The 19,574-nt window shown below is 40.0% G+C and overlaps 1 protein-coding gene across 4 annotated transcripts in view; it reads right to left on the bottom strand.

Annotated features, from left to right (window-relative positions):
• The window catches only part of LOC125104767 (formin-1-like), a 426,092-nt gene that overhangs the window by 230,576 nt on the left and 175,942 nt on the right, over positions 1-19,574 (bottom strand). For all 4 annotated transcript variants that reach the window (XM_047737598.1, XM_047737599.1, XM_047737600.1 and 1 more), the window contains one exon: positions 7,177-7,238. In XM_047737598.1, the coding sequence (XP_047593554.1) occupies positions 7,177-7,238 (62 nt within the window). The remainder of the gene's footprint in view (positions 1-7,176; positions 7,239-19,574) is intronic.

The raw sequence follows: 19,574 nt of genomic DNA, 5'->3' as shown, positions 1-19,574 counted from the left end.
AACAGTCATCAAAAATCTCCAAACAAACAAAAGCCCAGGGCCAGATGGCTTCCCGGGGGAATTCTACCAAACATTTAAAGAAGAACTAATTCCTATTCTCTTGAAACTGTTCCAAAAAATAGAAATGGAAGGAAAACTTCCAAACTCATTTTATGAGGCCAGCATCACCTTAATCCCAAAACCAGACAAGGATCCCATCAAAAAAGAGAACTACAGACCAATATCCTTGATGAACACAGATGCAAAAATTCTCGCCAAAATACTAGCCAATAGGATTCAACAGTACATTAAAAGGATTATTCACCACGACCAAGTGGGATTTATTCCAGGGCTGCAAGGCTGGTTCAACATCCGCAAATCAATCAATGTGATACAACACATCAATAAAAGAAAGAACAAGAACCATATGATACTCTCCATAGATGCTGAAAAAGCATTTGACAAAGTACAGCATCCCTTCCTGATCAAAACTCTTCAAAGTGTAGGGATAGACGGCACATACCTCAATATTATCAAAGCCATCTATGAAAAACCCACCGCAAATATCATTCTCAATGGAGAAAAACTGAAAGCTTTTCCGCTAAGGTCAGGAACACGGCAGGGATGTCCGTTATCACCACTGCTATTCAACATAGTACTAGAAGTCCTAGCCTCAGCAATCAGACAACAAAAGGAAATTAAAGGCATCCAAATCGGCAAAGAAGAAGTCAAACTATCACTCTTCGCAGAGGATATGATACTATATGTGGAAAACCCAAAAGACTCCACTCCAAAACTGCTAGAACTTGTACAGGAATTCAGTCAAGTGTCAGGATATAAAATCAATGCACAGAAATCAGTTGCATTTCTCTACACCAACAACAAGACAGAAGAAAGAGAAATTAAGGAGTCCATCCCATTTACAATTGCACCCAAAACTATAAGATACCTAGGAATAAACCTAACCAAAGAGACTAAGAATCTATACACAGAAAACTATAAAGTACTCATGAAAGAAATTGAGGAAGACACAAAGAAATGGAAAAATGTTCCATGCTCCTGGATTGGAAGAATAAATATTGTGAAAATGTCTATGCTACCTAAAGCATCTACACATTTAATGCAATTCCTATCAAAGTACCATTTTTTTCAAAGAAAAGGAACAAATAATCCTAAAATTTATATGGAACCAGAAAAGACCTCGAATAGCCAAAGGAATATTGAAAAAGAAAGCCAAAGTTGGTGGCATCACAATTCCGGACTTCAAGCTCTATTACAAAGCTGTCATCATCAAGACAGCATGGTACTGGCACAAAAACAGACACCTAGATCAATGGAACAGAATAGAGAGCCCAGAAATAGACCCTCAACTCTATGGTCAACTCATCTTCGACAAAGCAGGAAAGAATGTCCAGTGGAAAATAGACAGCCTCTTCAATAAATGGTGTTGGGAAAATTGGACAGCCACATGCAGAAAAGTGAAATTGGATCATTTCCTTACACCACACACAAAAATAGACTCAAAATGGATGAAGGATCTCAATGTGAGAAAGGAATCCATCAAAATCCTTGAGGAGAACACAGGCAGCAACCTCTTTGACCTCAGCCACAGCAACATCTTCCTAGGAACTTCGCCAAAGGCAAGGGAAGCAAGGGCAAAAATGAACTACTGGGATTTTATCAAGATCAAAAGCTTTTGCACAGCAAAGGAAACAGTGAACAAAACCAAAAGACAACTGACAGAATGGGAGAAGATATTTGCAAATGACATATCAGATAAAGGGCTAGTGTCCAAAATCTATAAAGAACTTAGCAAACTCAACACCCAAAGAACAAGTAATCCAATCAAGAAATGGGCAGAGGAGATGAACAGACATTTCTGCAAAGACGACATCCAGGTGGCCAACAGACACATGAAAAAGTGCTCCACATCAGTCGGCATCAGGGAAATACAAATCAAAACCACAATGAGATATCACCTCACACCAGTCAGAATGGCTAAAATGAACAAGTCAGGAAATGACAGATGCTGGCGAGGATGCGGAGAAAGGGGAACCCTCCTACACTGTTGGTGGGAATGCAAGCTGGTGCAACCACTCTGGAAAACAGCATGGAGGTTCCTCAAAATGTTGAAAATAGAACTACCCTATGACCCAGCAATTGCACTGCTGGGTATTTACCCTAAAGATACAAACGTAGTGATCCAAAGGGGCACGTGCACCCGAATGTTTATAGCGGCAATGTCTACGATAGCCAAACTATGGAAAGAACCTAGATGTCCATCAACAGACGAATGGATAAAGAAGATGTGGTATATATACACAATGGAATACTGTGCAGCCATCAAAAGAAATGAAATCTTGCCATTTGCGACAACGTGGATGGAACTAGAGGGTATCATGCTTAGCGAAATAAGTCAATCGGAGAAAGACAACTATCATATGATCTCCCTGATATGAGGGAGAGGAGATGCAACATGGGGGGTTGAGGGGGTAGGAGAAGAGTAAATGAAACAAGATGGGATTGGGAGGGAGACAAACCATAAGTGACTCTTAATCTCACAAAACAAACTGAGGGTTGATGGGGGGAGGGGGGTTGGGAGGGGGGTGGGATTATGGACATTGGGGAGGGTATGTGCTATGGTGAGTGCTGTGAAGTGTGTAAACCTGGTGATTCACAGAACTGTACCCCTGGGGATAAAAATATATTATATGTTTATAAAAAATAAAATTAATAATAAAAAAAAAGATTATATGAATCAACATAGAACAGTCTTCAAAAAAAAAAATCTTAATCCTAGGAATCTCAGAGAATCTCTTTCTTTGTGCCATGGGAGAATTAGTTTTATCATATGCCTTTAAAGGGAAGGTCTGAAATACATTTCTACACAATAGTCATGAACTTGGGCAATGGTAACCCGGGCAAAAATTTCTCAGATGAGTGAGAACCTGTAAAACAAAGTCAGTAACCCAGAACTATCCAAAAATGAAAAATGAACCAGATGATGCTGAGTGTCATGAAGTGATCATAAACCCTCGAAGTAGTTTGCTAAATGAAGGGCAACCTTGGACAAAATTGAAGAATTTGCTGTGGTTACATTATAAATGACATGAAATAATGAAGTCATAAAAAATGTTTGATCTGGGGGCGCCTGGGTGGCTCAGTGGGTTAAGCCTCTGCCTTCAGCTCAGGTCATGATCTCAGGGTTCTGGGATCGAGTCCCGCATTGGGCTCTCTGCTCAGCAGGGAGCCTGCTTCCTCCTTTCTCTCTCTCTCGGCCTGCCTCTGCCTACTTGTGATCTCTCTCTGTCAAATAAATAAAATCTTAAAGAAAAAAAAAAGTTTGATCTGCCACTACTCTCTTATTAGAGGTCTGAGCCAACAAGATGCTCTGTTAATGTAGGTGTCTAAACATGGATGCTGGGAATGGATTTCATTCAAAGCGTCAATAAATCTTTGCTGTTGAATGTAAGAGGAAATGCAGGTGAATTGCTACACATTTTGAAGGTGCATTCTAGGACTAAGCCCTGAGTCCTTTCTATATTGCAGCACTCCATATGTACAGATTACAGAGCATAAATGAGATTACAAACTCCAGACTCCCCCCACCCGCCAATTACTAGCCTTGGGACTCTGGGCTAGAAAGGTGAACTTCAAATCATTTTAGGTAATAAGGTTTCCATTTTGCTGATGGGAAAACTGAATAATTAAGTGACTTCTCTACAAATCTGTACCCAAAACAGCAGAGAGCTGGGGTGCCTGGGTGGTACAGTCAGTTGAGCAACCAATTCTTGGTTTGGCTCAAGTCCTGATCTCAGTGTTACAGGATTGAGCTCCATGTCGGGCTCTATGCTGAGCATGGAGTCTGCTTGAGATTCTCTCTCCCTCTTCCTCTGCCTCTCCTGCTCAGGCTCACTTTCACTGTCTCTCAAATAAATAAATAAACCTTAAACTATAGACAGCTGGTTTTAGGTTCTCTGTTTATTAAGTCATGCCCTTTCTTTAAATTCTGTGAAAACACACTAAAAAAACTAACAGTGATACATATCAATTCTTGTATTTAGTAGTGACAGAATGAATCAATTTTCCTGTGTATGTTAAGCAGGAAATCCTTTTTATTCTAGGAAAGCATGCTGAAGAAGTCCTGAAACACATCTGACTTCTCCATGACATGTAAGTGGGGAAAGGAAACTTAACGGACAATGAGGGCTGCCAATGGAAATCACATATAAGGAAATGAACACCAAAGTTACAGCTCTGCCACCATTGCCTTCTACTAGTACTGTGACAATAGATTTGGCTCTTTCTTTGTGGACTAAAATAAGTGGAGATGTTCAGTGAGCACACCCAAGCACAGCCGGGCTGGGTCACCGCCTGTTTTACGAACTGTATCTGTTCTGATTGGTTGGTGTTGCTGCCAATCTAGTTATTTTCAACTCCCAGAGAATGGGGTTAATTAAAGCAGAAAGGTGCCAGACAAAGGAAGTGGCCCAGAGTGGGGACAGCGGTTAACTAACGAACACATATCCCAGTTGAAGTAGACACCTGCTGACTCAACCCCAGCTGGTTGAAGTCAGGCAGGAAAATAATTCCACTGTTGCCAGATTTTCTAATTTCTTTTTTTAGAAACAGCTAGAAACTCCTCTATATTTTTAAAATGTAATTCCTGATATGATCTCCCTGATATGAGGGAGAGGAGATGCAACATGGGGGGTCGAGGGGGTAGGAGAAGAGTAAATGAAACAAGATGGGATTGGGAGGCAGACAAACCATAAGTGACTCTTAATCTCACAAAACAAACTGAGGGTTGATGGGGGGAGGGGGTTGGGAGAGGGGGTGGGGTTATGGATATCGGGGAGGGTATGTGCTATGGTGAGTGTTGTGAAGTGTGTAAACCTGGCGATTCACAGACCTGTACCCCTGGGGATAAAAATATATGTTTATAAAGCTGTAAAAAAAAAAAAAAAAAAAAAAAAAAAAGAAAGAAAGGATGAATCCCCAAGTTTTGTAGCAACATGGACGGGACTGGAAGAGATTATGCTGAGTGAAATAAGTCAAGCAGAGAGAGTCAATTATCATATGGTTTCACTTATTTGTGGAGCATAACAAATAGCATGGAGGACAAGGGGAGATGGAGAGGAGAAGGGAGTTGAGGGAAATTGGAAGGGGAGGTGAACCATGAGAGACTATGGACTCTGAAAAACGATCTGAGAATTTTGAAGGGGTGGGGGGTGGGAGGTTGGGGGCACCAGGTGGTGGGTATTGTAGAGGGCACGGATTGCATGGAGCACTGGGTGTGGTGCAAAAATAATGAATACTGTTATGCTGAAAAAAATAAAAAAATTAAAAAAAAAATGTAATTCCTGATTCAACCTTTAAGATGCTGTGTTCGCCCAAGAACACTTCTCTAGGTCAGATCAGGGATTAGAGTTGCCTATTTCTTATTGAAGGCTGTCAGTCTGTGATTTCTGGAAATAGTTCCAAAGTACAGGTAAGTTTACTGATGGGGTATACCGCCCCCATCCTGATGGCAACAGGGTGTCATGGCCCCAGGGTTTCAGCAATTTTATGTGACTCATAAATAGGGTACAAAAAGAATTTAAGTTTACTAAAAGCATCCGAAGAGCAGATAATTATTTCCACAGACAAAGAAAACTGAAGATGCAATTAGGAACACATTTTTGCCTTTATTTTCACCAATCAAATCTTGATTTAACTTTTATTTTAACTGGAGATCATGAGCACAATATACTTCCCCCCTCCCATTTACTCTTCTCTTTTCCTTCTCCAACTTTCCTTAGTTTGAGATGTAAGATCATAGGATCTTTTGTGGAGACAACACAAGATACTATATGTAATATACTTAGAACAATGCCCAGCACAAAGTAAGAATTCAAAAACACTAAGAGCCTTCTGTTACTGTGCACATTATTTAGCAATCAAAGACCTCACAGGGCTGGCCTACCACCTGGGGAAGCCAATGTTGACATACAACCGAGCTTTTACACAAAGCTGCTGCTCATGGAATCATTTCTGTGCCTACCCTCTTTAGCAATCTGTTTCTTAAATTAATCCCCATTTCACTTCCTCTGAGACAGCCGAGAATCTCTCATACACCAGAACAAAGAAGAAGAGAGGGCTCTGTAGAGCCTCTTGCAACAAAAGAGCTAAGGGCCTCAACCTCTGTTTTCCTCCTAGGAGACAGGGGTAGTTTTCCATTTTTTTGTTTGCTTGTTTCTCTGTGAAATGGACTCATCCTCCCCTTCCAAGCTGCTTAAAACAAGCTCAATTTATACACCACCTGACCTATTTAACAATCTTTTTGGTTATTTGCAGTGGCTTAACCTATATAACCCAATAGAGTGTCTCAGTTATTTTAAAAAGCACCTTATCACCTATTGGAGAGAAGAATATTTGATCCACAGATTCATTAAATTAGCAAGTAATGAGTTAGCACTGAATAAACACCAAGTTCTACTTAAATTTCACTCTTGTCCTCTAAAGTATGGGTCAAACCAGCCATCAGTAAACTAGAATCAGTGCCCGATTCAATATTTAGTTATTTGAAATGAAAATTCTACAGCTTCCTGTCATAGGCACTGTAAGCAAAGACCAAACATTAAGGGAACGACAGTTAGATAGTGTGAGGAAATAAATAATCCCTTAGTCTTTCTGGGATCAAGTCAGCAATTTCCAAGCAGTCCTTGGGGATAGAGAATGGATGGTTCAGCACAACTCTGGTTCCCACTAGGGCCACTTCCCTAAGTGCCTTGATCTGCCTGACATCATATTGCAGGGATGTCCTGAGATGGATGGATACAAATACATGAATGGGAATAAGCCAAACAAAAGAGTTTGCAGTGTACATAGGAAAAATGGGTTTTTAAGGACTTCTTATAAAGAGTCAAAGTCTAAATACTCTTATTTCCTGCTTTTCAAACAAAACCAATATTTTTCTCCAAGCATAACATTTTCCCAGGCAAATGCACTTGCATTTCTTAAAAATAGGAATTGAATTATATGGAAAATGGAGTTCCAGTCTTCCTCCCCAGGATAAACGCAGCGCCCGCTGAGAGGTACCAGCTGCAAAAGCTGTCTAAGTAAATATGGCAACAAAAGGGGAATATTTACTTTGGCACACGAGAAAACGAAGTAGCAGTCTCACACAACCGGTTCAGTAGAATCAAAGAGATATACCTGTAGGTTTTCAATTTCTTCTTTGTGTTCCCTCTTCAAGTGTAAAATAGCAGCTTGGTATTCTGTAAGATCACAAAAGAAGCCAATTACAAAGAAGCACAAAATTATGCACAAAATTCAAGTGAGCATCTCCAAGATGCCAGAGTCCCTCCTACAAGTAAACTAAGTCAATAAACGCCACAGTTTGACATTAGACTGACAAGAGATGTTGGAAAATGGGCCAAGAGAGGACAAGTAGGTCAGGATAGAAGGGAAATTTCCTTCCATTCGGCAAACCCTGAATTATGAGAGGCGCCAAATTAAGCAGAGAGGATAGGGTTAAAAAAAAAGCATGATGAGTGTTCCAGATAAAGACTGGATCAGGTGTTTGTCTTTAAGGAGGAGTTGGAAGCACAAGCAGCACTGAGAACAAATACAGACGTGTTAAGAGCAGACACACAGGAAATCAAACTTTGTATGTGAGATCAGAGAACTCTCTTTTTAACTGCTTAAAAAAAAAGAAAAATCTCCATTTGAATACTAGGTTAAGCAATCACCCAGGGCTGATTTTAATCTTTAGATCACTTCAGAAAGTCAAGACCATTTGTCATTTGGATGAGAAAATCTAGGGTGAGGAGGTTGAAAGGAGGACAAAAATAAATTTCTGATCCAATTTTAGCCCGAGTCTAATAATGTTTATTCCAACAAAAAGTCCCAAGTGTACACAAGAACTCCAGCCAACAACTAAAACTACAGCCTGCTGGCTAAACATGAAGCAGCTCAGACAGCTTCACTTCCAGCAGGACGACTAAGTATGTGGGGTCACAGAACTATACAGACTGGTGGACCACAAAGCAAAATGCTATGGAAAAACATTTTTGTGGGATAAGTTGTTTTCTTAACAATGTGTTTGGGGTTGTGAGTATGAGCACTAAAGAAACAGATGTCATTTTAAAAATACATGAAAGGACAGACTATTTCTTCAAGTGGATATCAGAAATCAGGCATGAAAACTCAGATGTCGATTCAAAACTGGATGAAGGAAATCTTTGGTAAAGCCACAATAGGACAGGAGTGCTGTTGTTATTATAAAGGGTCACACTGCTGCTCTTATGGGGAATATGTTACAGTGAGCTGGTAATCTGACAGCAAGTTCTGTGAATTTTACATCCAAACCATATCTTGACTCGAACCACTTCTCACCACCCCCACACTCAGGAAACACCACTATGGTCCAAGCCACCGCAGTGTGCTCCTCGACCTCTGCAATAACCTAGAAAGGTCACCTGCTTTGATGCTTAACACCACCACCATACCCATTCTTCTAACAACAGTCTGAATTATCCAGTAAAGGCATGAACCAGAGTATGTCTCAGCCTGAGCTTTCCAATGCACTTATAGTGAAATCCCAACACTTGCTGCAGCCCATAATATCCTTCACAACCTGGCTCCTACATGCCTCTCCCTGTCTTTGCCTTCTTCATTACAGACCAGGCACTCTGGCTTTCCTGCTATTCCTTGAACTTGAAAAGTCTTTTTCTACCTCAAAATCTTTACTAGTATTAGAGACAATGATATGGATTGTATTTACTGAGCATTTACTACACATCAGGCATTATTTAAGTACTTCATATGTACTGACTCATTTTTCCTCCCCCAATAACCCTATCATGTAGATACATTACCCCCTTAATGATGAAGACGTTGATGCATAAAGAAGTTAAGCAGCTTTCTTATTTAAGAAAGACAAATAAATTGCAGAGCTAGAAAACATACGTAATTCAAGAGTGAAGGCATAAACAAATTGTGGTATATCTATAGAATGGAATACTTCTCAGCAATACTAAGGAATTCTTATAGATATATATGTGAACATAAATCAATCTCAAAGACACGCAGAGTGAAAAAGTCTCAGAAGTCTAACTATTGTTTAATTCCATTTATATGACATTCAGAAAAAGACAAAACCATAGGGATGAAAACAGATCAGAGTAGCAGTGGCCAGAGGTGGGGGGATGCTAGTATTTGACTACAAAGAGGCAGCACACAGGAATTTTGGGGTGATGTAACCTTTCTCTATCCTGATAACTGTGGTAGTTCATGAATTCACACACAAGTTAAAATTCATGGACCTGTGCACCAAAAGGAAAAGGTTAATTTTACAGTAAGTTAATTTTTAAAAAAATCTACATAAAATATTTTACTTTTAAATGTTTTCCGCAGGAAATTCAGCCTAACTCAAGAACACCTGTTACTACTATTTCTATTCATTATTTTCCTAAGGGTACTAGTGGATGCAATAGGATAAGAAAAAAGAAAACATGGGTGTATACACACAGTTATATATAAGAATAAAGGAAAAAATTAAGCTATTATTCACTAAGAATGTGTATTTAGAAAAATCCAAAAGACTGACTGCAAATAACATATTCAAATTAACATATGTGTTAGTAAAGTTGCTAGATATAAAATCAGTATATAAAAATCATGATACTAACAACAGTTTCAAAAAGAAAACTTAACATTCACAGTACCTCCAAAACATAAAGTACTTAGAAAAACCTTATAAAATTTTAAGACCTCATGAGAAAAACAGAAACTTTATGTTGAAATGTATTACTAAAAAATAGACAGAGAGTAAGCCATGTTTTTGATAAGACTCAATATTGTAAAGATAATTTTCCCAAGTTGATCTATTGATTCAGTGCAATCCTGTTAAACATTTTTAAGGGTTTGGGGGTTTCTTTTGAATAAGGAGTTCATTCCAAAATATATATTGAAGCACAGATGTGCAAAAAGCCAATAAGAGCCAAGAAACATGAAAACATAAAGATAACTTGCCTTACCATTTAATACGAATTAATTTTCATTATCACAACATAATTAAAATAGCAGAGTGCTGAAAGAGGGATAATAGAATCAAAGTGTCCATGGGGCGCCTGGGTGGCTCAGAGGGTTAAAGCCTCTGCCTTCAGCTCAGGTCATGATCCCAGGGTTCTGGGATCGAGCCCCGCATCGGGCTCTCTGCTCAGAAGGGAGCCTGCTTCCTCCTCTCTCTCTGCCTGCTTCTCTGCCTACTTGTGATCTCTGTCTGTCCAATAAAAAAAAAAAAAAAAAATCTTTAAAAAAAAAAAACAATAGCATGCACTCGTGCATTATAAAAAAAAAAAAAAAAGTGTCCAGAAAGACATGGTGAATTCATGGTCACTTTAGAGGACAGAAGTATCATGGAAGATCTTTGTTTATACCAAGAATGGTTTTTCTAATAATTACTGATTGGGAAATGTGGATATGTATATGGAAAAATGAAAACTGGATCCCAACTTTATACCAGACAATAACCTATTTTAAGTTGATTAAAAGCTAAATTGAAAAAGTAAAACTACAAATGCTTAATATGACAATACAGCATAATATACTTTATTGTATTTTCAGCTTAACAGAATTCATTGTTTTTGCACTACACCCAGTGCTCCATGCAATACATGCCCTCTCTAATACCCACCACCTGCCACCCCCAACTTCCCACCCCTCCGCCCCTTCAAAACCCTCAGGTTGTTTTTCAGAGTCCATAGTCTCTCATGGTTCACCTCCCCTTCCAATTTCCCTCAACTCCCTTCTCCTCTCCATCTCCCTATGTCCTCCATGTTATTTGTTATGCTCCACAAATAAGTGAAACCATATGATAATTGACTCTCTCTGCTTGACTTATTTCACTCAGCATAATCTCTTCCAGTCCCGTCCATGTTGCTACAAAAGTTGGGTATTCATCCTTTCTGATGGAGGCATAATACTCCATAGTGTATATGGACCACATCTTCCTTATCCATTCGTCCATTGAAGGGCATCTTGGTTCTTTCCACAGTTTGGCAACCGTGGCCATTGCTGCTATAAACATTGGGGTACAGATGACCCTTCTTTTCACTACATCTGTATCATTGGGGTAAATACTCAGTAGTGCAATTGCAGGGTCATAGGGAAGCTCTATTTTTAATTTCTTAAGGAATCTCCACACTGTTTTCCAAAGAGGCTGCACCAACTTGCATTCCCACCAACAGTGGAAGAGGGTTCCCCTTTCTCCACATCCTCTCCAACACATGTTGTTTCCTGTCTTGCTAATTTTCACCATTCTAACTGGTGTAAGGTGGTATCTCAATGTGGTTTTTTTTTTTTTTATTTTATTTTTTATAAACATATATTTTTATCCCCAGGGGTACAGTTCTGTGAATCACCAGGTTTACACACTTCACAGCACTCACCATAGCACATACCCTCCCCAATGTCCATAATCCCACCCCCCTCCCAACCCCCCTCCCCCCATCAACCCTCAGTTTGTTTTGTGAGATTAAGAGTCACTTATGGTTTGTCTCCCTCCCAATCCCATCTTGTTTCATTTACTCTTCTCCTACCCCCTCAACCCCCCATGTTGCATCTCCTCTCCCTCATATCAGGGAGATCATATGATAGTTGTCTTTCTCCGATTGACTTATTTCGCTAAGCATGATACCCTCTAGTTCCATCCACGTTGTCGCAAATGGCAAGATTTCATTTCTTTTGATGGCTGCACAGTATTCCATTGTGTATATATACCACATCTTCTTTATCCATTCGTCTGTTGATGGACATCTAGGTTCTTTCCATAGTTTGGCTATCGTAGACATTGCCGCTATAAACATTCGGGTGCACGTGCCCCTTTGGATCACTACGTTTGTATCTTTAGGGTAAATACCCAGCAGTGCAATTGCTGGGTCATAGGGTAGTTCTATTTTCAACATTTTGAGGAACCTCCATGCTGTTTTCCAGAGTGGTTGCACCAGCTTGCATTCCCACCAACAGTGTAGGAGGGTTCCCCTTTCTCCGCATCCTCGCCAGCATCTGTCATTTCCTGACTTGTTCATTTTAGCCATTCTGACTGGTGTGAGGTGATATCTCATTGTGGTTTTGATTTGTATTTCCCTGATGCCGACTGATGTGGAGCACTTTTTCATGTGTCTGTTGGCCACCTGGATGTCGTCTTTGCAGAAATGTCTGTTCATCTCCTCTGCCCATTTCTTGATTGGATTACTTGTTCTTTGGGTGTTGAGTTTGCTAAGTTCTTTATAGATTTTGGACACTAGCCCTTTATCTGATATGTCATTTGCAAATATCTTCTCCCATTCTGTCAGTTGTCTTTTGGTTTTGTTCACTGTTTCCTTTGCTGTGCAAAAGCTTTTGATCTTGATAAAATCCCAGTAGTTCATTTTTGCCCTTGCTTCCCTTGCCTTTGGCGAAGTTCCTAGGAAGATGTTGCTGTGGCTGAGGTCAAAGAGGTTGCTGCCTGTGTTCTCCTCAAGGATTTTGATGGATTCCTTTCTCACATTGAGATCCTTCATCCATTTTGAGTCTATTTTTGTGTGTGGTGTAAGGAAATGATCCAATTTCACTTTTCTGCATGTGGCTGTCCAATTTTCCCAACACCATTTATTGAAGAGGCTGTCTATTTTCCACTGGACATTCTTTCCTGCTTTGTCGAAGATGAGTTGACCATAGAGTTGAGGGTCTATTTCTGGGCTCTCTATTCTGTTCCATTGATCTAGGTGTCTGTTTTTGTGCCAGTACCATGCTGTCTTGATGATGACAGCTTTGTAATAGAGCTTGAAGTCCGGAATTGTGATGCCACCAACTTTGGCTTTCTTTTTCAATATTCCTTTGGCTATTCGAGGTCTTTTCTGGTTCCATATAAATTTTAGGATTATTTGTTCCATTTCTTTGAAAAAAATGGATGGTACTTTGATAGGAATTGCATTAAATGTGTAGATTGCTTTAGGTAGCATAGACATTTTCACAATATTTATTCTCAATGTGGTTTTAATTTGAATCTCCCTGATGGCTAGTGATGATGAACATTTTTTCATGTGTCTGATAGCCATTTGTATGTCTTCATTGGAGAAGTGTCTGTTCATATCTTCTGCTCATTTTTGATATGATTATCTGTTTTGTGTGTGTTGAGTTTGAGAAGTTCTTTATAGATCCTGGATATCAACCTTTGGTCTGTACGGTCATTTGCAAATATCTTCTCCCATTCCGTGGGTTGCCTCTTTGTTTTCTTGACTGTTTCCTTTGCTGTGCAGAAGCTTTTGATCTTGATGAAGTCCCAAAAGTTCATTTTCGCTTTTGTTTCCTTTGCCTTTGGAGACATATCTTGAAAGAAGTTGCTGTGGCTGATATCGAAGAGGTTACTGTCTATGTTCTCCTCTAGGATTCTGATGGATTGCTGTCTCACATTGAGGTCTTTAATCCATTTTGAGTTTATCTTTGTGTATGGTGTAAGAGAATGGTCGAGTTTCATTCTTCTACATATAGCTGCCCAGTTTTCCCAGCACCATCTATTGAAGAGACTGTCTTTTTTCCACTGTATATTTTTTCCTGCTTTGTCGAAGATTATTTGACCATAGAGTTGAGGGTCCATATCTGGGCTCTCTACTCTGTTCCACTGGTCTATGTGTCTGTTTTTATGCCAGTACCATGCTGTCTTGGTGATCACAGCTTTTTAGTAAAGCTTGAAATCAGGTAACGTGATGCTGCCAGTTTTATTTTTGTTTTTCAATGTTTCCTTAGCAATTCGGGGTCTCTTCTGATTCCATACAAATTTTAGGATTACTTGCTCCAGCTCTTTGAAAAATACCGGTGGAATTTTGATCGGAATGGCATTGAAAGTATAGATACAGCATAATATTTTTATAATTTCAGCTTAAGAAAAAAATTTAATTGTCAAAAAGCATTACACATAAAGGAAAGAAAACTGATAATTTTGACTACATTAAAATAAAGAGCTTCTTTTCATCACAATATGCCATAAAAAGAGGGAAAGACAAGGCCACAGATTGAGAAAATACACTTAAATAATCAAAGATCGTGTGTGTGTGTGTGTGTGCATGCACACAAAGTATTTTTTCTACAAACTGCAGAAAATGAAAAATGGGTAAAAAAAGGACAATAGGCACTCTAAAAAGGCAACATGCAAGTAATTATATTCAAAGGTGCTCATTTCATCAGTAATCAGGAGTACTGAAAGTGTGACAAAACTGACTGCTGGTGAAGCTGCGGAGAAGGGGTGTGCTCACATAACTGTGGCAGGAGTACAAACTGGTACAATCACTTTGAAAAGTGTTCGGCATTTTTCTAAGTTGAAGCTACTCATACCTCCCTATGCAACAATCCTTATCCTGGCTCTGCACAAGTGAAAAAAAATGACAAAAGGAAAGCAAATAATAGTAACAAAAGTCAGGATAATGGTGGGATCCAGGAGAAGACAAACTGAGTTGGGTTATGATTGAGCAAGGTGGCATCATATGAGTGTTGAATGAAAAATTATTCTTTAACTTGTATGTGTCTCATGTCATTTTCTTTTTGTATACCTAACATTAAAATGTAAGAAAAAAAGAATTATCAAAAATCAATTCCACGCCTTTACAAAGCAGGCAAATTAGAGCTAAACCAACCTTCTTACAAAACGGATGATCCTTGGAAATAACACCTACATTCTAAATAGAAATTACACATAGAAAAAAAAAGAAATTACACATAGGCTGTATTTTGAGATGATTCATTTTGTATAAATTGTACCTGTAAGGGTGTGACAAATAGAGTTATGACTAATTTACAGATTGATGAAGGAGACCATGGGAAAGCTAACACCCAGCAAATCATGATTCATCTCTTCTTCAAATATTTTTGCCCATGGTCCCAGTGTAACAAAGACACATCCCCATTACTGAGAAGGATGACAAGATGGAATCTGCAGGCAATGTGTAGAAGGGAGAAGTTAATGCCTTCACTGGTGGAAGGTCACAAGAGAATGCTAAAAAATATTAAGGTTACAGAACAGTGGGTCTAAGCTAGGTTGGTGGTTTCCAAGTATGTCTTGTTACTGGCAGTCCCCTCCTTCCATGTTTCCTAAGTTTGCAAATGCAAGAGGAGAGCCCTGTCTCATGGATAGGGGTCTCAATTCAAGACCAAGGATGCTTTTGTTTGTTAAAAAGAGAATTTCATCCTGATATTCAGGAGCTCTGGGAATAATGTGTGAAAAGGAGAAATCAAGTCCCACATTGGGCTCTTTGCTTACGGGGAGGTTGCTTCTCTCTCTGCCTCTGCCTGCCACTCTGCCTGTCTGTGCTCGCTCTCTCCCTGACAAGAAAATTACATATTGGGGCACCTGGGTGTCTCAGCCAGTTAAGTCACTGTCTTTTGCTCAGGTCATGACCCCAGGGTCCTGGGATCAAGTCCCTGCATTGAGCCCCTGCTCAGCGGGGAGTCTGCTTCTCCCTCTCTCTGCCTGCCACTTTGCCTGCTCTCTCTCTTTCTCTCTCTCTCCAATAAATAAGTAAAATCTTAAAAAAAAAAAAAAAGAAAGAAGGAAGGAAAGAAAGAAAGAAAAGAAAAGAACAGAGCAGAACATATTCTATGAAAAGACAGAAATAGAAAAACAATCCTGACTGGCAAGATTCAACATTTTGGGAGAAATATGTAAGAACTTCCCTCCCTAAAAATAAAACTCTTTCTAGTAAAGTACTTAATCTAATTGGTACATACCCCTTTTGTAGTACAAATCTTCCCTTTTTTCCAACAGCTCACAATAACAAAACAGCCTTTCTGCCAGGTATCATTAGAGCCTTGTGTCTTCCGATTGAAGCATTGAAGCTGATCTCACTAACAGGGGGAGGCATGTAGTACCAGAGCCACAGTTCATACTGACTCGGTTTCTCTTAATTATACATGGAGTTCTGTGTCTCAGGAACTGTTCTAAGCACGTTACAGAGATTAACATGGGCCCTCCTCACATCACACCTACAAGGTGCATGCAGTATCACCCCAAGGTCGATTTTACAGGTAAGGAAACCGAGGTACACAGGCTGAACAACTTTCCCCGGAACACAAGCTGTTTAAGTGCCAACAAATTCATTCAGGCCCAAAGAACTTGTGCTTTTTACCCTGTAGAGTTCGTTGCTTGTTTGCTACTGCTGTTCTTATGCTTGGGTAAGTTTCAGGTATAAATGAAACTCCAAGTTCCTAGGCACTTAAAAGTTGCTGGCTTCACCCAATCACTAGAATCACTAGTAAACTCGGTAAATCTTTTCTATAACTCCTTAAAGGGACCCAGGGTATTATTAATCCCAGGGAGATTCCATTGGCCTGGGATTAACATGAAGAGTATGAGTGACAATGGCTGGTCCCATCAAGTTATGTGACTATGATTCATCTATTTTCTCTATGCGGACTTCCAGAACAAAGTCACCAGTTTGTGGTTGTATCTGGTTTTCATTTATACTGTCTCACACACATATCCAAGCCCCTCCCCTACACACACACGCACATGCCCCACTGGCAGATATGGATTATGCACACAGTTGGGGAATTAAAGATTTCCTGATTTCCCTAACGGAAGAAAACCATGGCTCTCTTCCTGCACGTGGATTCTAATTTGTACTGCCTTTGCCTTTCATTGGCTTTACCCATTTCTTCACGTTGCTTCACACAGGTTTAGCTCATACCTTCAATCTTAAAGGCAAGGGATCCTTCCTCCGAATTAAACTTGGAGAACACCCGGTCAGTATTTCCAAAGCTTTGTAGGCACACCAGTGAGGTCGTTTTTGTTTTGTTTTGTTTTTTTGTTGTTATGGACAGCTGGACTTTATTTTAACAGTTGAATATTTATTTTAATGTATATTAGGAAAAAAAAAATCAAAGTAGCACATAAAACCCATGACCTCATGAGTATCACTGTTATAAGATAGGGTTGGTCAAAGTTTAGTCCCTGAAACTAAAGAACACCTGGAACTTCTTAGAAATGCTAATTCTCAGGGTCACTCCGGACTTAAGAAGAAACTTGGAGGATGCTTTAATAAGGCTCCCAAGTGATTATGACACATTCTAAAGTTTGAGAACCAGTGCTTTTGAAGATAGGGTCAATTTATTCATGCAAAAGCCCTATACAACCCAAAAAAATTTAAAAATTTTTAAATAGTAAGAATGTATAAATATATGCTCCAAATCATGGAGCTGGTACATAAGTGATGTCATTTGGGAAAACACACTCATTACTGACAGATGAATATACATTCAAACAAAGTTACAGATACAGAAAATGTCTCCAACTAATCTCTAACATTAATGAAATGGTGCTGGTCATAGAAGGCAAAAATTTACTTCAATGCCTAAGAATAAAATCAAATTTGGGCTCTCATATATTTTTTTTAAGATTTATTTTATTTCTTCCAGAGAGAAAAAGAGATAGCACACAAGTGGTAGGAGGGGCAGAGGGACAGGGAATCTCTCGCAGACTCCACACTGAGCACAGAGTCTGATGTGGGGCTTGATCTTGTGACCCTGAGATCAGAACCTGAGGTGAAATCAAGAGTTGGACGCTTAACCGACTGAGCCACCCAGGTGCCCCTGAGCTCTTATATTTAGCACGCTTATGAGGGCAAAGTGTACAGGCTGCTCTTGATACCCAGTAGGTCCTCTAGATCAGATTCCTCACCAAGGACCTATAAACAATGTAGTTTGAGGAAGGGAGGCTGCTTTGATATCCATTAAAAAATGAGGGGGCCGCCTGGGTGGCTCAGTGGGTTAAGCCTCTGGCTTCAGCTTGGGTCATGGTCCCAGGGTCCTGGGATCAAGCCCCGCATCGGGGTCTCTGCTAAGCTGGGAGCCTGCTTCCCCCCACTTCCTCTGCCTGCCTCTCTGCCTACTTGTGATCTCTCTCTCTGTCAAATAAATGAATAAAATCTTTAAAAAAAAATGAGGAAGATTCAGTCAGTGAAATCCAGAGAAAAAGTGGGGTATGATCAAAGTCAACAGCTGGCAGCATGTCCATCACCAGAAATGTCAATACAACACCTCCTTATCGGTGGGCCTTCAACAATCACCATACAAGTGCAGGAGCCCAACTATGTCTTCTGATGTGTGACTGCGGCTAACACCTCTCCCTCTTCCCCTCTGTCCCACATCTGGACAATTTAAATACAAATCCTTTGACACTAAGTAGGACATTGGAACCCCATGAACCACTGCCTGCAAGCAGGGACCCTCAGCCCAACATTATCCCATTAACACCATCAAACTCCAAGCCAGTCTCCTTCCTCTCCTCTTTCAAGGCATTTTCCAGGAAGCTTCAGAGACCTATCGTGCTCTCCCCAGAAGTCTCATTATTTTAGTAAATAAACCTTCTCATACCCTCTTTTGTGTGTGGTGTATGTATGTAGTCATTAATCTTAGCATCTGAATCTAATTTGGATAGAGACCCATCCTGTCTCTTCAAAAAAGATGCTTGAGTGTCTCAGTCGGTTATGCATCTGCCTTTGGTTTGGGTCATGATCTCACAGTTCTGGGTTTGAGCCCCATGTCAGGCTCCGTGCTCCGTGAGGAGTCTGCTTCTGCTTTTGCCCCTCCCCTCCACTTGTGTCCTCTCTCTCTCAAATAAGTCATTAAGTAAAATCTTTAAGCAAATCAAAAAGGATGAATCCATATAGAAGTTATGTGAATATCAGTGAACATAGCTATCATTTTGTTCTACAGGTGTATAAAAAGGAAAGGACTGGTTTCCATTATCAGAAAAACACATGATTAGAAATCCCATGAGTTTAGGACTTTATCTTTCAGTCTCTGTCCTTGGTTAAAAATATTTAGGATTTTCTCAGGCAGAAATATAAAAATGCCAATATTAAAAGATGGGGAAAATATTCCACCTCTCCAAGCCCACCAGTTTCTCGCTAAACTTGGTAATAGCTCTTTCATTCATGTCTTTACTATCGTCACAAGGCAGACTACGTACTAGGCAGTGGGCATGAGAAAATGAACAGCACGCATTTCCACCCTGAAGGGCTTCTCAAGGTGCACCTCTTTGAAATGTCTTAGAAGCTTCCTGCACTTACACTTAAGTATTAACAAATTACACTTTTGTTTTCTTAAAAAAAGATTTGACGTCCTTCAATTATTTTGTATGGAGCTGTCAAAGGCTGGAACACTGTTCAGCAAATATTCATTCACTTCGACCCCCTCCCCTTCTGCTTGGGGTACACAGTACCTCCTAGGACTTCTGGCTTTGGCTGGTGCAATGCAAACGGACATGACATAAAGGATTTAAATGTGCTTGTGTACAGTTTGGCTTGCCTCCTTCACTCCTGCTCCTTCACAAAAGAAGAATGTACCCTAGGCGGCCACTGGTCGGTCAGACTGGGTCCCCCAGGGCAGACCTACACTCTAGCTATGGTCAGCAGCCAAGTCCAGTCTGTGCACAGTGTGAGACAGCCCAGCCAGCGTCAGCTGAACCATGAATGACCTTGGCGACCACATAAATAAATGCTTGTTATTGAAAACTACTAGATTTAAAGTATGGTTTGTTACATGGCATTATTGTAGTAACAGCTGATAAATATGCT

The sequence above is a fragment of the Lutra lutra genome, chromosome 7 (assembly GCF_902655055.1).
Source record: "Lutra lutra chromosome 7, mLutLut1.2, whole genome shotgun sequence".
Lineage (NCBI taxonomy): Eukaryota > Metazoa > Chordata > Mammalia > Carnivora > Mustelidae > Lutra > Lutra lutra.
This window is presented reverse-complemented; position numbering and strand designations above follow the sequence as displayed.